At 56.4% G+C, this 18,095-nt stretch overlaps 1 protein-coding gene across 1 annotated transcript; it reads left to right on the top strand.

The window, feature by feature from the left end:
* The first annotated feature begins 15,177 nt into the window (after positions 1-15,177).
* Positions 15,178-17,282, top strand: FZD9 (frizzled class receptor 9). Its single transcript, XM_059037232.2, has one exon. The coding sequence runs from the start codon at positions 15,178-15,180 to the stop codon at positions 16,948-16,950; it is 1,773 nt and encodes a 590-aa protein (XP_058893215.1). The 3' UTR covers positions 16,951-17,282.
* The last annotated feature ends 813 nt before the right edge of the window (positions 17,283-18,095 follow it).

Below are 18,095 nucleotides of genomic sequence, written 5' to 3'. Positions count from 1 at the left end.
GGGGGGAGACGCTTAGTTATTCATGTGCTCCATTCACTCTTGTGCATTTCTTTTTTTTTTTTTTTTTTTTTTTTTTTTTTTTTTTTCTCGGTACGCGGGCCTCTCACTGTAGTGCCTCTCCCGTTGCGGAGCACAGGCTCCGGACGCGCAGGCTCAGCGGCCATGGCTCACGGGCCCAGCCGCTCCGCGGCACGTGGGATCCTCCCGGACCGGGGCACGAACCCGTGTCCCCTGCATCGGCAGGCGGACTCCCAACCACTGCACCACCAGGGAAGCCCACTCTTGCGCATTTCTGAGTCACATCCTTTGGTCAGCCTTGGGGAGGCCAGGATTTGTTACGCAAAGAGAAAGAGGGAACACAGGGGCCCCTCTGACGTTCAAACATACAATCTCACCGTCTTGAAAATGAGTGAACTTAACGCCAGTGTTTCCCGCTGTAACTTACCAGGGTCCAGGCTTGGTGAACTATTCATTCTCCGTAGAGATTATCATGAGGAAAATGGTCCCATCGAGAAGAAGGGGAGGAGTCTTCCACTTCCTGGACCCTGGGAGTCATGGGAGCGGAAGTGACGGGATTGGGCGTCCGGTTCGGGAGTCCCCACCTGGGCTTCTGCCTGGAGGGGCAGTTGCGAGGGATAAACGGAGAGGGGCGCCACGGGCCGGGCTGTCTTGCGCTGCCACCCGTGGGGACTCAGACACGTCAAAGCAGACGCGGTGGCCGGCGTGGTCGGGCCGGGGAAGCCCGGGACGCAGAGCTCTCCGAGGCTTTCCCGTGGGTCCTACAGGAGGAGCCCCTGGGTTAAAAGCCAGCGGGTCAGCCGCGGGGGCAGCCCACAGGCACCAGCAGGCGCCAGCCCAGGTCGTGGGCAAGCAGGAAGCTGGACCTTTTGCCCTTGCCCCGTATCCAGGCCACCCTCTTTGTTACAGAGCAGAGGCGTGTGGAAAGCGTGGCTCTCAGAGATACAGGGTTTGTTCTAATCTATGAGAGACTAAGAGCCACTTAAATGGGCTTCACAGAGCAGACGTACAGGATTCCCGCCCAGCCTCCAGGCCCATCACCCTAATGCAGCCGCGCAGAGTAACCCCGCCGGCATCGTCCCCCCTGACATGAGTCTGAGCAGTCTTCACTCTCTTGCTTAACACGTGTGCCCATCCCCTTTTGCCCACAGGGTTGAGACCCACTCCGGGCAGCCCTCCAGGCTGGCAGCCCCTCCTGAGCCCTTGCTGCAGCTGGTGGCGTGCTTCCTTCCCCAGGTCAGCCCTTCGAGGTGGCACAGCTGGGACGGGAGCCCAGGGAACTGCCGTCCACCCCAGAGCCCTCTCCGCCGTCAGCTGCTGTCTCCCCTGCCCGGGAATCCCTGCCGGGGGTCCCTGGCTCCTGGGCTTCCTCTCTGTGGGGGCAGCCCCTAGCTGAGGGCGGGGACTGGAGGCACGGAGCAGCCCAAACCCTCCGAGGTCCTGCTCCCCCAGGGGTCAGCAAAGCTCAGCGGGTGGGGCCTCGGCCTCCGCGTCCCACACTCTCAGCTCCACGCCACCTGTGGCCATGGGGCTGTGGTGCGGGGAGCAGTACCCCGGTACCCGGCTTTCTGCCCCCGGCCCCGGCTTCTCCGTATCTGTTTATTTACCTTGGAAAAGGCCCTGTGGCCCAGGCAGGAAACGGGCCAATTCCAGGAGGCTCGCCGGGCTGGGGAACAAGGAGCCACATTGTGCTCCGTGCCTGGCCACTCCCCACCCTGGGCCTGCGAAGAGCCCGGAGAGGGGGACCAGTTGGGGGCCTGGCAGGAAGGAGGCGTGGGGGCTGAGGGCTGCCAGCGCGCCAAGCCCGTCCGCCCGTGAAAGGGCTTCTGTGCAGGGGTGGGACGGGGGGCTGCCGAGTCCCCACCCCGCCAGTGAGCGGATGAGGCGGGGATGCTGGGCGGCGGCCCCTCGTCACGGCCTGGGGCCCACCAGGCACCGACCTGTCGGCCACCGACCTGCCCGCCCAGAGCAGAGGGAAGAGACCCGGGAGCCGGCTCGCCCTGGTGCCCCTGGCTCCTCTTGGGCAGACGCCACCCCTCAGTGGAGGGATGTCCTGCCCTCAGCCTCCCCTCCCTGCCCCAACTCCTGCCAGGCAGCTGGGCCGACCTCAGGCCTCCCTGCCCGGCAGAAGCTGGAGGCGGGAGAGTCCTGCGGTCAGAGCCTGGCCCTGGCCAACGAGGCCCAGGCTGGCGTGCGGCTTGATGTCATCATGGGGGCACTTGACCGGCTCGTGTCCGTACGGGCTGATCTTCCATCCATCCATCCATCCGTTCATTCATTCAACACGGGGCTCCCTTCCTCTCTCTTCCTATTGCCCTAACTTGCAGTGACAGCGTCCTCCAAGCCCCCTTCCCCGGTTCCCAGCGTGCTGTTTGAGAAATGTAGATCTGATTACATCATTCCTGTCTCTCAAGGTCTTCAGAGACTTCCTACTTGTTCCTGCGCAAAGAGGTTCACAGGCCCTTTGAGCTCAGCCCCACCTGCCCCTCAGGCCCATGAACACCAATGACCGGGTTGAGGTGTGGGGGGGACTTGATGGGGTCAGAGGTGAGATGGATTTCTCCCATCCAGCATTCGGGGTGGGGTGGGGAGGGGCTCTGGGTGGGCATGTCCTTCCAGTTGGAAGGGAGTCCGAGGGACCTCAGCATGGGGATGAGGACCTGGGACAAGAAACGTGCGCGGCTGTCACCTGGCCAACGCCTCTGTGTCCTTCTAGGACAGCCCCTCCCAGCTGAATTGCCACCTCCCACCCCCACTCAAGGCATCACTCTCTGCCCCCAGCCCTGCTGTCCTCGCAGCCGACATCACTCCATGTATGTGTTCATCTCCAGATGGGCAGGCTCAATGTTGTAAAGATGTCAATTCCCCCCAAAGTAATCTATAAACTTCCATAAATCAATCTCTAAATCCAGTAAGATTATTTCTGGGACTAGATGACTGAGTTCATCTAGAAGAGAAAATGAGGAGAAAGAGCCAAGACAATCATCAAAATAAAGAACAAAGGCAGGGAGCCTGCCCTTCCCAGTAGAAAAGTAAACTGCACGTTTACAATAATGAAAAAGTGTGTTTCCTGCACATTTACTGCTGTTATAGCCAACGCTGTTGTGCTCTTCTTACCTGTGTCAGGCATGTCAGGAACAGCTTTCCCTTTATTGACCCCTTTGATCCTCGCATTAATCCCGTGGCACAACTAAGGAAACTAGCTCTAGGCCAGCCTGGTCTGCCCCAGGCCCTGTTCTAAGCACTTTGCATCCAGGATGTCATTTAATTCTCACAGCACCCCCTGAGGTAAGTACTGTTACTAATTCAGTCAAGCTCTGATATATTAATGCTATAGAGAAGATGGCCCGTTGAGCTTCAGAGACCCATCAGGTGAAAAAAAGTTACAGAATGACACATGTATCATTTAAGGGAAACACAAGAAAACTCCTGACCTGTATACACTTGTGTATAGGGATGTAAGTGCATAGAAAAGTGTCTGGAAGGAAATGAAATGAAACCCACGTCATTACCTCTGCAGAGGGGAGAAGGGTGGGGACTTGCCCTCTTTGCCTCATGTATTTCAGGGCCTTTTCCTTCTTAAATAGTAAAATACAGGGCTTCCCTGGTGGCGCAGTGGTTGAGAGTCTGCCTGCCAATGCAGGGGACATGGGTTTGAGCCCTGGTCTGGGAAGATCCCACGTGCCACGGAGCAAGTGGGCCCGTGAGCCACAACTGCTGAGCCTGCGCTCTAGAGCCCGCGAGCCACAACCACTGAAGCCTGTGCACCTAGAGCCCGTGCTCCACAGCAAAGAGAAGCCACTGCAATGAGAAACCCGCGCACCGCAACAAAGAATAGCCCCCACTCGCTGCAACTGGAGAAAGCCCGTTCTCAGCAACGAAGACCCAACGCAGCCAAAAATTAATTTAAAAAAAATTTTATAATAAAACAAGAACAGGATGATGTAAAAAAGGAAAAACTAGAGAACAAGAAAGAGCTCTTGCAAATTAAAAACATGATGGTTAGGGCTTCCCTGGTGGCGCAGTGGTTGAGAATCTGCCTGCCGATGCAGGGGACACGGGTTCATGCCCCGGTCCAGGAAGATCCCACATGCCGCGGAGCGGCTGGGCCCATAAGCCTGTGCGTCTGGAGCCTGTGCTCCGCAACGGGAGAGGCCACAACAGTGAGAGGCCCACGTACCACTAAAAAAAAAAAAAAACATGATGGTTAAAAGTAAAAAGGAGAAGGAAAAGGAGAAATAATAATACAAGGTTGGAAGATAAAAATGAGGAAATTTCCCAGGAAGCCACTGAAAAGATAAAGCGGTAGACAGACAGAAAAGAGTATCAGAGATCAATCCAGGAGGTCCAACATCCACCTAATAGGCCTTTTGCATCAGGCTCAGAGGGCACCACGCCAGGCCCACAGCACTTCTAGGGGCCCACCGAAAGGCTTTCTCTTAAAAGCAGGAAAAAATAAATCAATTTTAGATCAAAAAGTGTTTTCATAGATAATATATTCATCTTTATACTAGTGTAGCCATAAAATACAGTTTTTAAAATTTTATTTTAATGGTGGAAGGAACCCAGGAAAGCAAAAGTGCCTAAAGACCATGAAAATCAAAATGTGGCCCCGGGCTTCAAGCGACAGCTTGAGACAACAGTTCACCCCAGAGTTCCCAAGAGTTGAGTGGAGGATGTGTGTCTGAGGGAGGGAGTGAGAGCAGGCCGTGGTGTGGACCGGCAGTGACTGTGACACCCGTTTAAGTGCAGAGCCCCAGCTCACGCTGTGCAGATCACCCAACCCTCCCAGCAGCCCTGGGACGCCGGCACCGCTGGAATGTTCCCTTAACTGCCCGGAAAAGCGCAGCCCAGAGAGGTTGGGCAGATTAGCTAAGATGACAGCTGCGGGGTATGATTTGAATCGAGGCCGCTGGATCCAGAAACCACGTCATGGCCTCCCGCGGCCTGAATACCTCAAAAATATACTTGAGATGTTCCCTGTGTGGGCACCTGCAGAAATGTTATCACAAGCAGCAGAAAAAGACCTGTGGGCAGGAGGCTGGGGAAGGGGTGCGCTTCTGTCCTTCACATGGAATAACTCCCCCTGGCTTCTCCCCACCGCACACCTAGGAAAAGCCAGGACCGGGGCAAGGACCAGGGTGGATAGGGACACGCTCCCTGCCCACGGGAGTTTCTGGAGCAACCCCCTGCAGAGAGACCGGTGGGTCTCTTAGACCCACTGACCAGGCCAGGGGAGCAAGTGGACCCCTCCGGTGGGATGACCTCAGAGAGAAGTGAGGCAGGCCTCAGGCCTAGTGTCCGGGGAGGCCTGGGGTCCAGCTCTACCTTGCAGCCTCCCAAGGTTCAGTTTCTTCATCTGTAAAATGGGGGCAAGCAAGGTCATGGATGTGAAAGGGCCTCGCCAGGCACAGAGACTGTTGCATGAAAGGAAGGGGAGGCAGGCTGTGCGGTGGAGAGCTGGAAGGCCCTCCCTGGGCTGGGGGGCAATGTCCACACCTCTTCCTCCACACCTCCACTCCTGCCTGAGGGTCCGGAGTGGTTAAAGGTCACGGCCTCGCCCCTTGAGAGGCAGTGTGGCCTGAAGCCAGGGCCTGCGCTGGCTGCGGAGAGGGTTTGTGGGGGCAGAAGAAGGGTTCCAGAACACTCTAGGCACGGCCTCCCCGGAGCCTCCCCCGGCAGAGGCGGGGCAGCGTGGTGAACTGAGGCCCGCTTGTCCTGGAGGCAGGTGACTTTCCTTGGGAGGAGCCACAGGGGGACCCCCAGCCAGCCAGCAGCCTCAGACAGGGTGGGGGTCCCAGACCTACCAGGCCCCCCTCTCCAGGGGCAGAAGGAGGCCCACAGCTGCTGGGAGAGCCTGGGCTCCATCCGAGGCCCCTGGCTGGGCCGGGCGGGGTGGTGAGGGCCAGGTTAGGGCCTCTTTCCTCCTGGCTCGGCCGCTGAGGTTATTTTTTTCCCCTCGTTTGCTGCTGAATTTCCCTTCGAGTTGGATAAATAAGCAGCAGGTTCCAACGTCAACGAAACAGGAGCCCAAGTGGCCGCACAAAAGCAGCTTTCAGCAGCGTCAGGCACCTCTGGCCCATCCTGGCCGCAGGGTGGCCACAGCGCCCGGGCAGGGCTGGGGGGGGCAGGTGGGCACGCAGACGCCACACCCCTTCCCAGCAGCTCGCCGCCGCCCCCAGCCTCCGCCTCAAATGCCCTCCCTCCCTCACTGGGACTCACATGCTCGTCATCTCTTCCGGTTCCCGCCCACCCCCAGCAGAGCCCACGCTTGTCCTTTGACCCTGACAGCGCTCCGCGCAGACCGTGTAAAGCCCACCCTCCCGTAAAACCTTCCGACTGCACGGCTCCCCGTGGCCGGAGGGTCCAGCCCGGCTTTTCGGCGTCCGCTGTGGGCTCCAGGACGCTGCTTCTGTTTTCTCTCCAAAGCTTCTGCGAAGGCTGTTCCTTCTGTCTAGAGCATCCCCTGTCTCCTGCCTGGCTCCCACTGGGCTCAGCGACCCTGTTCAAGTGTCACCCCCTCTGATGCCCGCCCCAGCTTCTCTCTCTTGTCACAGACATCAGCTGCCCCCAGAGTGGTCCCGATTCATCACCTGACGATGAGCAAACAGAGGGCAGGTTCATCTCGTGTGCCCAGCGCGTTTGCTGCTCCACATCCCCGAAACGTCACGCTCACCTTCCACGTACCTGAACTAGAGGCACACTAACCTACCTGTAGCGACAGCAGTTCAGGGGCTGCCTGGGGAAGGGACGGAGGGAACAAAAAAGCTGCGGGTGGTGAAGAATATGATGTTTTTTTAACTATATTTTAATTTAATTTTTTTTTTTTTAAAAAGTTGAAATAGTGTAATTTTTTTTAACTTATTTATTTATTTTTGGCTGTGTAGGGTCTTCGTTTCTGTGTGAGGGCTTTCTCCAGTTGCGGAGAGCAGGGGCCACTCTTCATCGCGGTGCGCGGGCCTCTCACTGTCACGGCCTCTCCCTTTGTGGAGCACAGGCTCCAGACGCGCAGGCTCAGTAGTTGTGGCTCACGGGCTTAGTTGCTCCGCGGCACGTGGGATCTTCCCAGACCAGGGCTCAAACCCGTGTCCTCTGCATTGGCAGGCAGGTTCTTAACCACTGCGCCACCAGGGAAGCCCTAAGTTAATTTTTTTACTGAAGTAGAGTTGATTTATACAGCGTTTTGCCAATCTCTGCTGTACAGCAAAGTGACTCCGTTATACACATAAAGACATTCTTGTTTATAATATTCTTTTCCGTTATGGTTTATCACAGGATACTGAATACAGTTCCCTGTGCTATAGAGTGGGGCCTTGTTGTTCATCCATCCTACCTATAATAGTTTAGATCTGCTAATCCCTCCCCCCACCCGCACTCCCAGTCCTTCCTTCCCCCACCTCCCTCCCCCTTGGCAACCACAAGTCTGATCTCTATGTCTGAGAGTCTGTTTCTGTTTCGTAGATAGGTTCCTTTGTGCCATATTTTAGATTCCACATACAAGTGATAAAGAATATGATGGGTTTTCTGAATCTCGATGCTATCACTTGCCTGAAGCAAGTTTCTTCCATTCTTTCTAAGCCTGTTTCCTCATCTAGCATTTAGGGTAATAACCACCTCATGAGGGTGTTATGAGGATTAAATGAGATGTGAATTAATACTTAATAAATGGTAGTTTTATTAAGCTCATTTCACACTGTATTGACCATATATTAATACATATACCATTTATTAACATTTTAATGTACGACTCAGTAAGAGAGTTGCATTTTAACTAGAGGATATTCATTATCTGGATCAAATGTGGTGATGATTTCCCAAGTATATCTTTATGTCAAAATGCATCGAATTGTACACTTTATTTTTTTTTTTTGTGGTACGCGGGCCTCTCACCGCTGTGGCCTCTCCCGTTGCGGAGCACAGGTTCTGGACGCGCAGGCTCAGCGGCCACGGCTCACGGGCCCAGCTGCTCCGTGGCATGTGGGATCTTCCCGGACCGGGGCACGAACCCATGTCCCCCGCATCGGCAGGCGGACTCTCAACCACTGCGCCACCAGGGAAGCCCGAATTGTACACTTTAAATATGTGCAAGCTAATTGCACATCAATAGTGTACCTCAGTAATGCTGTAAAAAAATTCAAACACCAACTGACCCAGCAAGTTCTCAGATTCTGTGCAATGGAAATAAAAGCACAAACACACTCAGGGATCAGCAAACGTTTCCTGCAAAGAGCCGGATAGTTAATGTTTTCAGCTTTGCGGGCCATTTGGTCTCTATCATAACTACTCAATTCTGCCCATGTGTTATAGCTGGAAAGCAACCATAGATTCTACATAAACCAACAAGCATAGCTGTGTTCCAGTAAAACTTTATTTATAAGAACAGGCAGAGGGCCAGATTTGGATTACGGGCCACAGTTTGCAGATCCTGAATCTCGGTACATCTACCTATGTCAGGATCATAACAGAAACAACCTAAGTGTCTATCCATAGGCGACTGGTTGAATCGTTTACAATAAACCCACACTGTGGAAATTAGAATGACTATTAAAAAGGATGGGTTGGATCCTGTGTGTTGACCTGTAAAGACCATTCATGGTAGATTATTTTTCAAATATTTTATTGCGAAAATGTAAAAATACACAGACTATTTAAAGTTTATAGTGAACACCTGAATGCCCACCATGAGATTCTACCATTAATATTTTACTACACTTAATTTTTATCATATGTCCATCCATCTGTCCATGATAGATTCTTAGGTGAGAAAATGAGGTGTAAAATGTACAATATGACTTCCATTTTAGTAAAGGAAAGAAAAGATCAGAAAAGACTGCACTACGTGTGTTTGTGTTTGTAAAGTCTAGAAAAAAGTATCAGAAGAGATGCCTGAACTCTTTTTTATTTTTTAAATTGAAGTATAGTTGATTTACAGCGTTGTGTTAGTTTCAGGTGTACAGCAGAGTGATTTAGTTATATAGATATAGGTATTCTTTTTCAGATTGTTTTCTACAATATCATAGGTTTTTACAAGATATTGAATATAGTTCCCTGTGCTATACCGAAGGTCTTTATTGTTTATCTGTTTCATACATAGTAGTATGTATATGTTAATTCCAAACTCCTAATTTATCCTTTCCCCCCGCCCGCCACCCTTTCCCCTTGGGTAACCATAAATTTGTTTTCTCTGTCTGTGAGTCTGTTTCTGTTTTGTAAATAAGTTCATTTGTATCATTTTTTTTTAGATTCCACATGTAAGTGATACCATATATTTGCCTCTCCCTGACTTACTTCGCTTAGTATGATCATCTCTAGGTCCATCCATGTTGCTGCAGATGGCATTATTTCATTCTTTTTAATGGATGAGTAGTATTCCATTGTGTATACATCTTTTTCATCCATTCCTCTGTGGGTGGACGCTTTGGTTGCCTCCATGTCTTGGCTGTTGTAAACAGTGCCGCTGTGGACAACTGGGGTGCATGTGTCTTTTCAACTCAGAGTTTTCATCTTTTCCAGATATATGCCCAGAAGTGGGATCGCTGGATCATATGGTAATTCTATTTTTTCGTTTTTTACGGAACCTCCATACTGTTTCCCATAGTGGCTGCACCAGTTTACATTCCCACCAACAGAGTAGTAGGGTTTTCTTTTCTCCACACCTCTCCAGCATTTACTATTTGTAGACTTTTTGATGATGGCCATTCTGACCATTGTGAGGCAATACCTCATTGTAGTTTTGATTTGCGTTTCTCTAATAATTCAGGATGTTGAGCGTCTTTGTCTTTTCACATGCCTGTTGGCCATCTGTATGTCTTCTTTGGAGAAATGTCTGTTTAGGTCCTCCACCCATTTTTTGGTTGGGTCCTTTGGTGGTTTTTTTTTTTGATATTGAACTGTACGAGCTGTTTGTTTATTTTGGAAATTAAGCCCTTGTTGGTTGCAGGAGATGCCTGAACTCCTGATGCTGATTACCTGAGGGCAAGGATTGCAAGGGAATTAGTTATGAAAATTTGAAAGCCCTAATAAGAAATTTTAAAAACACTTCTTTAGTAAGAATGAACAGTCTAGTCCAGCCCTTGACATCCCAATAAAGAGACCCTGAGGGCTTCCCTGGGGACGCCAGGTGGTAAGAATCCGCCTGCCAATGCAGGGGACAAGGGTTGGAGCCCTGGTCCGGGAAGATCCCACATGCTGCGGAGCAACTAAGCCCGTGCACCACAACTACTGAGCCTGCACTCTAGAACCCACGAGCCACAACTACTGAGCGCATGAGCCACAACTACTGAAGCCCGCGTGCCACAACTACCGAGGTCCGTGCTCCTTAGAGCCCTTGCTCCGCAACAAGAGAAGCCACTGCAATGAGAAGCCCGCGCACCGCAACGAAGACCCAACGCAGCCAAAAATAAATGAATACATTTTTTTTTTTTAAAAAAAGAGAGAGACCCTGAGTCAGAACCAGGGCTCAAGCTGCGGGGAGGTGGGCCCATTCCCTGAGCTTGCCCGGTGCGTGGGCAAGTGTGTGCACACTCAGGAATAACCAGGCCCCTGTGTGTCCTTGTGTGCGTATACACACTTAACTCACCCCCAGACCCACATACCCAGCATGCGTACGTGCTGGCGCCCACTGCTGTCTGCCCAGGCTGCTGTGCCACTGCACAGCTGCCCCCGCCCAGGAGCAGGCATGTTGGTATGACACCCCTTGAGGCCTTCATCATCCCCGGCAGCCCCTCCTGAGGGTTGTCCCAGGCTCCCCTGCTTCCTGCTTCCTCACGCAGACACCTCTGTCGCCCAGGGTCTAATCAGTACCCCTCCCCCAACCTCAGGCCCCACTTGCATGCAGCCTCTTCCAAAAGGATCTACGGCCACCTCCTCATTATGACGGTCTTTCATTCAACAGACATTTATGGGAGCCTCCTCCAGGCTAGGCACCAAGACACCCAGGAGCACAGCGCGGCCACTGACCTCCAGAAACTCCCAGGTTTACGGGGAGACAGGCGCAGTCGTGGTGGCTGCAGGGCACAGCGGCAGGCACCAGGGCCATCGGGCAGGGGGTCATCCTGGAGGAGGCAATACCAGGGTCAAGCTGCAGAAAGGTCAGCATGTGTCCTGTGGGGTGAGTGGTGGCTTCGGTCAGGGAGGACGTGATAAGGAGGGAAGACCGGAGCGCTGGGGTTGGGGGACACGGGTCAGGAGGGTGTCCCTTCACACTTGTGCAGGGCAGCTTATTGGCCCACAGCCAAGGGCCCCCAGGAAGGGAGTGTTTTCCCACCCCCCACCCTGGGAGGAGGAGTTGGGAGGGGTTCCATTCCCACCTCACCCAACTCTGGCCCTTCTGCCCAGTGAGCAGGAGTGGGGGTGGGCATTGATGGTAATCTCCCTCCTCCCGGTCCCCTCCGGTCCTCCTCCTAGTCTCCTTTTCAGTGAGTGCCTGGCGTATTGTTCCGCCTTTGTAAAGAGGCAGATCGAGTGACAAAGCAGGGTGGGTGGGCAGGCAGCCCAAGAGGCCTCTTCTCTCCCAGGCAGCATCTGCATGGGGGAGGGGCTGTTCTACACCCCCCACCTCTGGCTTCCAGCAGCAGCTGTTGTCATGGTGACAAGCCTGGCATCCCATGGCTCCTGGGGCATCCTTCCCACTGTGGCTGCCAGAGGAAGGGCCCCCGGACTCCTCTCCACCCTGGTTGGGGGTGGGGGCACAAAACAACCTGGCTCCCTGGACAGTCCTAGCAGGGGGAAGCCTCCAGCCTACTGTGCCTCCCAATCCGGCTGCCCGCACAGGGACAGCTCCAGAGCCCCTGCCTCCTACGGACACTGTGATGTGGTGGGCTCATGCCATGCACCTCTGTCATCCACGCGTCTCTGAGAGAGAAATAAATGTCCCCAGGGTCCTTGAGCAGCTGCTGGCATGGAAGGCTAACAGTACATGAGTGTACAAGTGGGGGAGAAGGGGTGGGCAAGGACTCTGGGCCCACAGAGCAGAGCCTCCAGCCCCGTCCAGGAGAGCTGGGGGGCTACCCCTAGGAGGCTGGGGTGCCCAACAGAGCAGAAGAGAAGGGCCTTCTGGGCCGGGGAGATCGGAGGCATGACATGGCATGGGTTTCCAAGGAGTTGGTCGTGGCAGGAAAGGAAGAGGCGGATGGGGGCTACGCCTGGAAGGGCTTCTGCTGCCATCCCCAGGAACGTGACCTTCACCCTGGGCAATGGGAAGCTGCCCCTGGCATTTCGGGAACCTCCTTGACCAGGGGGTCGAAGCCAGGTCCTTTTTTCAAAGTTATCCTATTTCTGTGCCACCTCTTTGGGAAGTTCAGGAGCTTGCCGCTGCGACTCTCACGGCTCACGTGGGCCGAGTTTGTATTTCTTGCAGGACACAGGGCTGGCTGCATCTCCATGGAGTCCCAATCTCTCGGGTCCTCTTGGAGAGCGAGAGGCTGGATCCTTCTCCCTTCCCTGCTCCGGCACAGCTCTAAGAGGAAGTGAGCACTAATTACAGCTGCTGCCCCGACTCCTTGCTGTACCTCCACCACATGCCAGGCTCTACAGCAGGGCAGTGTTGGCCGAGCAGGGCCAGCTGGGCAGGTACCCTTGCTCTGGTGGTGACAGGCAGCCTCATGCAGTAGAAGAGCCTGAATGCCACCCCTGACCCTTGTGAGCTGTGTAATCCCAGGCAAATCTCTTGAGTTTTATTTATTTATTTTTAAATTTTATTTATTTATTTTTGGCTGCACTGGGTCTTTGTTGTTGCGCGCGGGCTTTTTCTAGTTGTGGCGAGTGGGGGGGGGGCTGCTCTTCGTTGTGGTGCGCGGGCTTCCCATTGCGGTGGCTTCTCTTGTTGTGGAGCACGGGCTCTAGGCATGCGGGCTTCGGTAGTTATGGCACGTGGGCTCAGTAGTTGTGGCGCATGGGCTTAGTTGCTCCGTAGCATGTGGGATCTTCCCGGACCAGGTTTCAAACCCATGTCCCCCCTGCATTGGCAGGCGAATTCTTAACCACTGTGCCACCAAGGAAGCCCCTCTTGAGTTTTCTGAGCCTCAATTTCTCATCTGTAAAATGGGCACAGAATTCATTGCAGGGCTGTTATGAGAGTTTAAAAAGTCACTGTGTAGGGCTTCTCTGGTGGCGCCGTGGTTAAGAATCTGCCTGCCAGTGCAGGGGACAAGGATTCGAGCCCTGGTCCGGGAAGATCCCACATGCCGCGGAGCAACTAAGCCCATGCGCCACAACTACTGAAGCCCGCACGCCTAGAGCCCGTGCTCTGCAACAAGAGAAGCCACCGCAATGAGAAGCCGCCTGCGCACCGCAACGAAGAGTAGCCCCCGCTCACTGCAACTAGAGAAAGCCCGCGCGCAGCAACAAAGACCCAACTCAGCCAAAAATAAACAAATTTAAAAAAAATTTTAAAGTCACTGTGTAAAATGCCTGGCCCAGGGCCCACTTGGCTCACCGTGGGTCCTTGACCAGTTTCCTAGGCCCCCTGCAGTGCAGGTCACTCCCTCAGTCCTTCATCCGCTTGGCATCCCTGAGCAGCTGCTAGGGCTGGACCTATGCCGAGCGCTCACGCAGAAGCTGAGTCTGAGTCTTCCAGGTACCTCTAGGCCAAGGGGGTGAGGGTAGATGGGGGTGGGCCATGGGCCATGGAGGAGGGAGGCAGTGTCTCAGGGAGCTCCAGACCAGAGCAGGGCCCTTTGGGTGGCCTGCTGGATGGCACTCGGGTTTCACCCACAAAGCTACCTGGGAACCATGGTGGGAACCTGGATGGGCAGAGGCGGGAGGGCTGAGGGGCTTTGGGACTCCAGGTGGCCCCAGGCAACCCCAGCCTCTCAGAAACACCTTCCTAACCTGAGGGTGGACGAGTGGGGTGGTGTCGGCAGCTCAGGGGTCGCAGGCTCAGACCTCACTCACTTATTGTCACCGGTCACCACGAGGCCGAGTCATATCCCTAGGACTGCCTTGATTTGTTCCATCTGTACAAAGGGAAGGACAGTCCTCCCCGCTGCCCACGGTTTCGGTGCTGCCCGTGGAAGCAGAGTGAGTAAGCTGGTTATCTTCCTGACAGCTATCTGGCTTAGGTGAAGAGAGTGTTAGGTGAACTAAAATATTCCACGGGTGTCACTATACGCGGTCCCCTGCTCTGCTGTCTGGGGAGCCTGGCGGGGTCGGGAAGGGGGAGCTGGACGTGGTTCAGGCAGAGAGCGGCAGGCTCTCTGGGCCGAGAGGAATTCCCAGGGGAAAACCTGTACCACGGAAGCGCAGAGGACAGGAGGGGAGGGGGTAGAGGGAGACGGGGTCCTCCAGCTCTGTGCAAAGAAGTTTTCAAGCGGTCCCGAGGCATCAAGGGGCACCCTAGACAGCAGAACCTCCCGCGGATAGGGTGACACCTCCCCCGAGGCCCACCTGGGAAGGGGAGAAGGTACCATTCCTGGACTGCGGAGAGAGACAATGAGGTCAAGTGCGCGCGCAGTGTGACGGGTGAGTAGCACGTGAGCAACAAATGAATTGTTCATTTCTACAGGATTATCTGCCGGTTTTACAGACAAGGAAACAGAGCGAAGAGCCCAAAGCCACATACAACTAGTGAAGAGGCAGAGGCTGCACTTGAACTGTCCCAGAGTACACGGTCGAGGCGTCCCACTCGTAAAAGGCTTAGAAATCGTCCCGCCTGGGGGAAAAAGAGGCGACGCGGTACGGTGGCAGGGAAATCCTCCGGCTGTCTTGTCGCAGGGAGAGGTTGGGCAGCAACCCACTCAGAAGGGGAAGAACCGAGTGTGAGCGAGCACCAGACTGCGCCCGGGTTGGTGCCTCCCCGCGCAGCTGCGAGACGCGGCGCCTTTAAAGCCCGGCTGGGGGCGTGGCCGGTGTGCTGAGGGCACGCCTCTGGGCGTATCCGCCCGGCGCCCCGCCCCGAGGCTTGTAGCCGCGGCTCCGGGAGGCGGGGCACGCTCTGGCTCGGCGGCTGTTCGAGTGGCGGCGGTTCGGCGGCTCGGCGCCTCCTTTCCCTCCGGCGGCTTCCCCGCGCGCTGCCCAGGGCGCCCGGCAGCGCCCTGACACACTCGGCCAGCTCGGCTATGGCCCGCGCCCCGCGACGTGGCGGGCGGGCACGGGGGCGCCGGACGGCGCGGCCAGAGTGAGGCGAGGCCGCCCTCCCGTCCTCGGCCGGGGCCGCCCGGGATGGCCGTGCCGCCGCTCCGCCGGGCGCTGCTGCTGTGGCAGCTGCTGGCGGCGGGCGGCGCGGCGCTGGAGATCGGCCGCTTCGACCCGGAGCGCGGGCGCGGGCCGGCGCCGTGCCAGGCGGTGGAGATCCCCATGTGCCGCGGCATCGGCTACAACCTGACCCGCATGCCCAACCTGCTGGGCCACACGTCGCAGGGCGAGGCGGCCGCCGAGCTGGCCGAGTTCGCGCCTCTCGTGCAGTACGGCTGCCACAGCCACCTGCGCTTCTTCCTGTGCTCGCTCTACGCGCCCATGTGCACCGACCAGGTCTCGACGCCCATCCCGGCCTGCCGGCCCATGTGCGAGCAGGCGCGCCTGCGCTGCGCGCCCATCATGGAACAGTTCAACTTCGGCTGGCCGGACTCGCTGGACTGCGCCCGGCTGCCCACGCGCAACGACCCGCATGCGCTCTGCATGGAGGCGCCCGAGAACGCCACGGCCGGCCCCGCCGAGCCCCACAAGGGCCTGGGTATGTTGCCCGTGGCGCCGCGGCCCGCGCGGCCCCCCGGCGACGCCGTCCTAGGCGCCGCCGGCGGCACCTGCGAGAACCCCGAGAAGTTCCAGTACGTGGAGAAGAGCCGCTCGTGCGCGCCGCGCTGCGGGCCGGGCGTCGAGGTGTTCTGGTCGCGGCGCGACAAGGACTTCGCGCTCGTCTGGATGGCCGTGTGGTCGGCGCTGTGCTTCTTCTCCACCGCCTTCACCGTGCTCACCTTCTTGCTGGAACCTCACCGCTTCCAGTACCCGGAGCGCCCCATCATCTTCCTTTCCATGTGCTACAACGTCTACTCGCTAGCCTTCCTCATCCGGGCTGTGGCTGGGGCCCAGAGCGTGGCTTGCGACCAGGAGGCGGGTGCGCTCTACGTGATCCAGGAGGGCCTGGAGAACACGGGCTGCACCCTCGTCTTCCTGCTGCTCTACTACTTCGGCATGGCCAGCTCGCTGTGGTGGGTGGTGCTCACCCTCACCTGGTTCCTGGCGGCCGGCAAGAAGTGGGGCCACGAGGCCATCGAGGCCCACGGCAGCTACTTCCACATGGCGGCCTGGGGGCTGCCGGCTCTCAAGACCATCGTTATCCTGACTCTGCGCAAGGTGGCAGGGGATGAGCTGACCGGGCTCTGTTACGTGGCCAGCATGGATGCGGGGGCACTCACGGGCTTCGTGCTGGTACCCCTTTCCTGCTACCTGGTGCTGGGCACGAGCTTCCTCCTGACCGGCTTTGTGGCCCTCTTCCACATCCGCAAGATCATGAAGACAGGGGGCACCAACACGGAGAAGCTGGAGAAGCTCATGGTCAAGATTGGGGTCTTCTCCATCCTCTACACTGTGCCCGCCACCTGCGTCATTGTGTGCTACGTCTATGAACGCCTCAACATGGACTTCTGGCGCTTGCGGGCCACAGAGCAGCCCTGCTCGGCAGCCACCACGCCCGGCGGCTGGAGGGACTGCTCGCTGCAAGGGGGCTCAGTGCCCACCGTGGCTGTCTTTATGCTCAAAATCTTCATGTCGCTGGTGGTGGGCATCACCAGCGGCGTCTGGGTATGGAGCTCCAAGACTTTCCAGACCTGGCAGAGCCTGTGCCACCGCAAGATGGCAGCTGGCCGGGCGCGGGCAAAGACCTGCCGGGCCCCCGGGGGCTATGGCCGTGGCACCCACTGCCACTATAAGGCCCCCACCGTGGTCTTGCACATGACTAAGACGGATCCTTCTCTGGAGAACCCCACACACCTCTAGGGACGCAGGCCTACGTGGGGCGGCTGTTGCCCCCTCCTGGCCCCCCTCCGGAGGAGACAGCTGACTAGCAGCTGCCCAGCTGTCAAGGTCAGGCAAGTGAGTGCGAGGGGCTGAGGACCAGGGCGGGGAGACTCTCGTTCAACCCTTGCTTGTCAGGACCCAGTGAGGCTCACTCCCCTGTCGCCTAGTGCAAGGGGGTGGGCCTGGCTGAGCCCCCCGCAGGGCCCTGGGGGTGGGGGCATGTGGAAAGGAGGAGGGGTAGAAGGGGGTGTGGTCCAGCAGAGTTTATTTAATGATGTAATTTATTGTTGAGTTTCTCTGGAAGCTGTGACTAGAATAAACCCCTGTGTGGCACCGCCGAGTCTTCTCTGGACTGGAAAGGGAGAAGGTAGGAGGGTGAAGGCCCTGCAGGAGTCTCCCTTGTGAGCAGAGCTGGGGGTGGGTTCTGGGCTCATCCCCTGACCCCGTTTTCTGGGTCTCCATCAATGGGGAGGACATCGTGCTGTGAAACAACTGTGTCTTGCAGGAGTCCCAGATTCTTCTCCTCTTTGCTCCTTTTGGCAACCTGCTTGCCTCTCTGAGCCCTGGGTTCCTGCCTGCTGGGATACTCAGGGAATCCTCTGGGATGACACTGTCCCCCTCTGGCCCGGGGGAGTCTAGCCTGTTTGGGGCCTCTGGGTAAGACTCTGCTTTCCTCATTTTGTATAAAAAATGAGGGCATCAGCCTACCTCAAAGTTTTCCCCAGAGGCTCAGGATCTGTTCCCACTGTCTTTCTGACCCATCCTGCTGTCCCCTCCCTGGGGCCTGAGGGCCGAGGCCCAGCTGACTGTCCCCACTGCCTTTGAAGATTGCTGATGTGATGTGGCCACTTCACTCCTTGCGGCCCTAGTCAGGGCACTCCACCCTCTCGTCCCTCTGGGTGGAGATGGGGCTGGACTGTTATATGCGCATCTTGGTAGCAGACACAGGCATAGAGACAGCCCTTGAAGATAGTGGGGATTGGGTCCCTCGCTCCTGAAGGGCTGCGGAAAGGTTTGAGTTGTGAGCACAGCAGTGAGAAACGGGGCAGGTGCTGGGGCGTGCACATGGCTCCCCTGAGGCAGCTCCCACATTCGTGTGCCGGGATACGAAAAGGTACTGCGCC

Source organism: Kogia breviceps, chromosome 14 (assembly GCF_026419965.1).
Source record: "Kogia breviceps isolate mKogBre1 chromosome 14, mKogBre1 haplotype 1, whole genome shotgun sequence".
NCBI classification, from domain to species: domain Eukaryota; kingdom Metazoa; phylum Chordata; class Mammalia; order Artiodactyla; family Physeteridae; genus Kogia; species Kogia breviceps.
The sequence above is the reverse complement of the archived record's forward strand: the minus strand, read 5'-3'. Positions and strand labels throughout refer to the sequence as shown.